The sequence below is a fragment of the Hyperolius riggenbachi genome, chromosome 1 (assembly GCF_040937935.1).
Source record: "Hyperolius riggenbachi isolate aHypRig1 chromosome 1, aHypRig1.pri, whole genome shotgun sequence".
Taxonomy (NCBI): domain Eukaryota; kingdom Metazoa; phylum Chordata; class Amphibia; order Anura; family Hyperoliidae; genus Hyperolius; species Hyperolius riggenbachi.
Window position 1 is genome coordinate 599,606,659 of NC_090646.1, and position 6,903 is coordinate 599,613,561.

At 39.0% G+C, this 6,903-nt stretch overlaps 1 protein-coding gene across 4 annotated transcripts in view; it reads right to left on the minus strand.

Moving 5' to 3' along the window:
* ISL1 (ISL LIM homeobox 1) overlaps nt 1-6,371 on the minus strand; it is a 13,002-nt gene extending 6,631 nt beyond the window's left edge. For 2 of the 4 annotated variants that reach the window (XM_068271775.1, XM_068271773.1), the window contains exons 1-4: nt 6,136-6,371; nt 4,784-4,973; nt 2,751-3,010; nt 1-145 (exon numbers count right to left, since the gene is read on the minus strand). The exon at nt 1-145 is cut by the window's left edge and continues 139 nt beyond it. In XM_068271775.1, the coding sequence (XP_068127876.1) occupies nt 1-145; nt 2,751-3,010; nt 4,784-4,973; nt 6,136-6,163 (623 nt within the window). In that variant the 5' untranslated portion in view covers nt 6,164-6,371. Of the gene's footprint in view, nt 149-2,750; nt 3,011-4,783; nt 4,974-6,135 lie in introns of all 4 variants that reach the window. The other 2 variants (XM_068271774.1, XM_068271772.1) reach the window with 1 other exon arrangement.
* Nucleotides 6,372-6,903: the final 532 nt, after the last annotated feature.

Here is a 6,903-nt window from a genome sequence, read left to right on the forward strand (position 1 = left end):
AGGGCATCGGGTCTGGGGTTTGCAGCATAGCAGGTCCGCAAGGTGTGAAGCTGTTTCTCATTAAGGACCGTCCTGACTCGGGTGGTCTTCTCTGGCTGCTTGTGGACATGCGGCCTGAGGGCGGGCTGCCGGGCAGAAATGGGTTCTGCTGTAAAACCAATGAATGATCCATAAGACAACAAAGCCTCACTACTACTCTCCTTACATCAACCCACCCCTACCTGAATCTCACTTATATTCAGCTTATTTGGTGTTAATCTTTTACAAGAGAGAGAAGACAAGAAAAGGAGAGAGGGGGGGGGGGGGGGGGGGGGGGGGGGGGTGATCATGTCATCTGTTGTATTTGTAGAAGCAATACATACACACCCACAAAGAACTGTAAACTTTCAAGAAACTAGCCCACATATTGAAATTGTGTATAGGTATATACATGGCCGTTTCCTAAGAGCTTGCAGTATTAATCTTTTTTATATTGAAACGTTTTATGAGGTTTTTCTTTAACAACATCTTGCCTGTTGTATATACATTTTTTTCCTTGGTTAGCACAGCATAGGAAGAATGTATTTCCCTCCAATAGATGCACGCCAGGGATATATGTATGTGTATTTATTAGATCCAGGCAAACCAAAAGGGATTTTTCCCCCCATTTCTAATGACTGTCTGATTTGGGACACGTGATCTATTTCATCAATGTTCAGTTCACATCCTTTCTTTGTTTAAGGTGTAGATTCAACTTCTTCTATTACCTCAAACTGAAAAAGAACAGCCCCTCGGTGTGAATGTGTTTGAGAAATGGCTTGAAACGTCCCAGTACGGGTCTCCAGGGAGCCAAATAACCCAGCCTGAAGAGACATCCCTCCCCCCCCCCCCATTCACCACCCACCAGCAGCCCTATACCAGTAGGATGGTTAGTTAGTAGTAGTGGCTACTGCAGCGTTTTGGTCTGCCCTGGACCTATCTCCAGAACGTTGCTATTGGAGTCAGTGCTGGAGTCACACGCTACAGCTAATTATCCTAACTGAAAATATTTGTATGTGCTACAAAAGAAGTAAAAAAAAAAAGTAATGTTTGCTACATGAATTTAATACTAGTGAGTTTGCTACTGCTAGCTTTTCAGTCCATTGAAAAGCCTTCAACCAAAGGAGGTTATTCAGGCTCTATCCAACTAGATATAAAACACAATAACATAATGTAAACATTGTTTCTGCTTAAATATTGTGTTAAGCTGATAAGGGACGACAATAAAGTGGCTTGTGGGGTAAACGCTTTGGTTTCCTAAGTATGTGGTTGCAAGGGCTGTTTGCTAAAGATCCAAGGCAGATACCGAAACACTGGCTGAGGGTTTCACCTTAAACTGGAGAGGCAAGAACGTGGGGCTCAGATAAAAGTATGACTGTTTGATGCCCCTCTCTCTCTCTCTCTCTCTCTCTCTCTCTCTCTCTCTCTCTCTCTCTCTAAGGTATTTTGTTGACTTGGTTAAATGTATCCAATCTCCTTTCAATTAGTCAGAAATGGACTGGAAAATTTCTTTTTGGGATTATAACAACTACTTTATCCAAACTGTGCTATATGATCCTTGTGGTTTGTGTGCAATGCTTACAGGGGACTTCTAGCTGAAGACAAAAAAAAAGAAGAAAGAGCTAGAGAGGGAAACGAGAAGCCCCCTGCTTGTGTACATGGCTGGCTCTCAGATGTAGTGTGCAGTTACAGGACCCCCAATCTGAAACGTAGGCCCCCCTCATCTGACAGGCTAGGCCTGGAAACGGCAGGGATCACTCTGGCTGGCAATTACTGCAGATTAGCTTGTTGACAGTTTAAAATTACAGCCTGGAGTATCTGCATTCATTTCTCAGCTTCTATCCTTTGCTCACTGGTGAGGAGGGCACTGCCTGGGTGTTGGGTGGGTCGTGAGATCCCACCCCTAAAAAATATCCCCATTCATTGAGGTGGGGGACTAGAGGATCTCGAAACTGCATGAAGACACAGGTAGCGTCGTTCTGTCCACTGAGGGAGGATTACTACTACTGACTGGGCAATTCCTGTATATTCCAGGCATAATATCCAGTGCCTGCTGGATAACTTATTAAAACAAAAACAACAGCAAATACTCTCCTCAGACAAAAATGCTTTCAAATTCTTTGGTAAGGGGGTATAGGAATGAGTTCAAAAGTATGTATAAAAAGCTATTTGATGGATAATATATGATACATATCAGTGTATGTGTGCACATCTGATATATATAATGTATATATATAAATATAGTTTTTTCTTTTTTCCTCTGATTATCTACTGTATTGATGCAGTGTGTAATACTGCAAACTATGTAAACTACTTCAGAGTCTGATTGTTTTAATTTTGACACATAAGGTCTAATAAAAAAATGTCCTCCAAAGTGTTTTGACCCAGCAGGTCTACTTAGTTTGACTTTTGGTCTGCCTCTTTTCTTGAACTCGAATATATATATATATATATATATATATATATATATATATATATATATATATATATATATATATATATATATATATATATATATATATATATATATATATATATATATATATATATATATATATATACATATGCCTTATATTTAGCTTTATTTATCTATTTGGGCAGATCTCAGGTTGAGGGTTGCTGAATGCTCCACAACATAGCCTCCCAGACAGGACAACGAGAATGAAGTACTGTAGACAGATGCACAGCATGTTAGCCCAGCACAGCACAGTCCAGGCTGAAGAAGTAAGTACCTGCCATCTGCAGGGGTCTTGCGGGATGCAGCGGACTGAGCGGGTCACTTGCCCCCAAGCTGGCCCTTTCCACCACATCATGGTCGGCCCGACAGAATAGGCCATCCTCCCGTAGTGCGAACTCGTCCCCCGGGATAAGCTGGCGGCTGCAGGCCACGCAGCGGAAACACTCGATATGGTAGACCTTGGAACGGGCCCTCATCACAAAGTCATTCTTACTGAAGCCGATATTGCACTTGGCACACTTGATCCCGTACAACCTGCATGGCCCGGGCCGGGGACAATAGGGAGAGAGCAGACAACACAGGCACAGGCTCAGTATCAGGTCTCACACTCTAACCAGCACAGTCACTGCTAACACAAGTGGCTCCTTGAAAGTCCTTGCTCTTATCTCTACTGCCTATATCTTTATTTATTGAGCTTTTTTTTTTACTTGTAATCTTCTGCAGACTGACTCAACAAAAGCAGCCAGCCAAATCTACGCCTTCAAGGAACAACAAAAAGTGATATCATTCTAATGACCACACTGAATGACATCAGGCAATATTACCGAACACCTTCAGGGCTATTGAGACAAACAATTTCTACTGTCATATCTGTATAGGGAGTGCAGTAGTACACTATTCTGTACTGTATCTATCTAACCATACAGCTGCTAATAGGTCATGTACTACCGTAACAAAAGCAGTATGAACCCTTCTCCACATAAAGTGTATTCAACTTTTTACTATAAATTTAAACACATTCTGGACCACATTATGTTAAAATTATATTAGTTATACTTTATATTCACTGTAATAGGGTTTGCCTGTTGATCGATTTTTACCTAGAGTCAACATTAGTATTGCACAGAAATATACTACTAGAACAATTAGTATTATTAAGAAACCGATGCTCCTAATATATATATATATATATATATATATATATATATATATATATATATATATATATATATATATATATATATATATATATATATATATATATATATATATATATATACCAAAAATACATAATATTATTTTTTGGCCATTTTGGCCACAACCAAAATCTGATGTACAGTAATTTATGTATTTTTGTACTACATAATGCTTATATAGCAAGTAATAAACTAAAGAACAAAACCTAAAAAGTTTTTAAAAATTCCCAATTTGGATGGAAAAACTTTTTTTTTAAGCTGGGTATTTTTTATTATGTTTTTTTCATTCTATACATATTTTTTTATTTATTGTGCTCATTTTAGAATGGCCAATAGAACAGGCGATTCTCAGGCCATAAGTAAACAGGATAGACTCTCCTGAAAGTTTGGGTGTCTGTTGTGTCAGGACTGGTATTCAGACCTCTTTATCAGCGTCTAGAATTTAATGTTGGGGAAGGAAGCAGTTGCCATTATCTAAATATCCCAATTGTTTGTGTCCAAATGATGGGCAATTTGATCTGTTCAGTCTAATTCATCCTGAAAGATAAGATAAGAGGGAACTAGACAGCCCTGCCCAAATTTCAGGTGATTTTTTTGTTTTATTCTTTTAATTTTAACCTAGCTTAAATTATTTTTATCATTGGATATTTAAAGGTGTGATGTTTATTGCACAGTAACTAGCTCACCGTTCTGTTTTCATCAGAGGTTTTAAATATAGTGATTTGCTACGACCAAGTATCTTTTCTATGCAAATCTAAACTGTGGATGCAATGGCCTGGGAACTGCATTCAAATATAGCTTTCCTATCATAACCTGCAAAATATTCTGCACAGCCAAGGAACCACTTGGTGAAAATAGCAAACGGGAAATGACTCAATTGCACAAAAAAATAAGTTCAAATTAAAAAAAAAAAATCACTATCACAAAAATAAATAAATAAACAAGGTGCAAAGATGTAAAGTATATTTATAAAGTAAAAAAATAAATAAATAAAAAAGTGAAAAAAAAACAACAAAAGCAATAAGACGACGTAGCAAAATAAATAATTGAATAAGTAAATAAATAAATGAATATGATTAAATAAAATAATAATAATAAAAATCCTCCATACCTGATATAGTCTCTTTTACAGTACGTTTTCCCATCCCTAACAAAACATGTGCAAGTTTCGTCCAAATACTGGTTGCATTCAGCACATTTGAGGCAGGCAGCGTGCCACTCCAGGTCCGGGGATACCCTCAGTATATACTGGTCATGAATCTGATTCCCGCATCCTACACACAGTGAAATTAGTCTTTTTTCTGAAAGTGAAAAAAAATATATATAAATAAATAAAAAATTGCATTTTTCACTTTTTCACTTAAATGTATTTATTTTTTTCCTACAAAAGGTAAAAATCATTTTTAAAGAAATCTAGGACGTAATCAAAGAGGCTGCCTGCTGTGTGTTCCGGTGTCCAAAAATAAATAAAAACAGGACGATAACTCACTTTTGGGGGGATAATTGATGCGTGCCATGGCTGTCTTTGACTCAGGGATGCAGGGGGAGGATCGTGTGTTCAGTGCAGATTGGGGACTGTCAGTGAAAGCTGCCATGCACCTTTAAATCAGGTGATCTGGTCCTCCTTTATGACAGTGTTTAGGGGGAGAAAAAAAAAAAAAAAATATATATATATATATATATATATATATATATATATATAAAGAAAGAAAAAAAATAGGTTGATGCTAGATGTGAACTGTGTGTGAGTCCAGAGGCTGTTTGCTGTCAGACAGGACACAGAAGGCAAAGTTGGCAGTTTGGATCATGCACATGATTAGAAATGTCATCTGCTTTCTGTTCAAATCGATGCTCCAGAGCTGCATGCAGTGCAGAGCCCCCCTGCTTTTGCTGGAAGCATGTGCTGTGTAGAGTATGCAGTCCCTATAATAAGTAAGCAGTATGGAGCATATATATATATATATATATATATATATATATATATATATATATATATATATATATATATATATATATATAGCCAAGGCCACTACAGGGCACTTCAGCATGCAGTGGCCCTCAGTTCACACCTTCCAGGGCCACTATACTGCTGGAGTGATCGCACTCACCATCACCTACCTCATTCTGCACACTACTAGTAGTGTCTGATCAGTCACTGTATACGTCATGTGCACTTTAATTTTTGTTTACATGCTGATCTTTCGTACATGTGCACTGTAGTATTATTATTATGTTGTGCATTTGCCTAGGAGGATGAAGCCTTTGCATGCAGGGATGGGGCAGAGGGTCTGCTCTCTGCCATAGGTGAACCATTTTCCAGGGACACGATTTCCAGAGCTGAAGGCTGTCCCAGGAGATTACAAGAACAAGTTGGCAGGTATTGATCAGATCAGGCAAGATGGGTAGAGGAGAAAAAAACAGACGATCCAGGCTAGGAAGGTAAAAATAAAAAGGCTTGCTTACTTTTTGGAGGGTCTCCCATGTCTCCCATGTCTGAAAGAGGGTGTAATGTCCACAGTGTAATGGTGTCAGCTTGGTGTATCCACAGACAGGAGGAAAAGTGAGGGTGCAGCAGTCAGTGTGATCAGCCCAGCAGCGGTGCCTTCCTTCCTCCTGCTGCTGCCTGCTGCTGGATCACTCAGCCAGTCCACTTTCCTGAGCGCAGGAGACGCTGCTGATCGGCCACTCTCTTCCTTATCTCTTACTCAAACTTCTCTGCTCCAACTCAGCTCAATCTCCATTGGTGTGACGCAGCGCGCGGCCACGTCACTGCTACCCCCAGCTGATTGGCTGAGCTGCGCACCGAGCAGCTGTGCTTATTATCACATTTCAAGTCCTGGAGTCCTGTGTATGCCACTATCCCTGCACCCCCCCCCCCCTCCTCCTCATCCCTCCCCTCCTCACCAGCCAGCACACAGATTAATATGTAACTGGCTCTCACCTCCACTGCTAGTTATTCCTTTCACTTTACTCCCAAGGCAAGGGCTGCCCGGCCAGCACACTGCCTACTGCACAAGACCTGCAGCTTCAAGTCTGGGATGTGAGAGAATATATATATATATATATATATATATATATATATATATATATATATATATATATATATATATATATATATATATATATATATATACATACATTTACTATATAGGCAGAGACCACTTTATGTTGTTATTTAGCAATTTCACTTATTTAACCGTTTATAACTTAGCTGTTTAATTAATATATTTT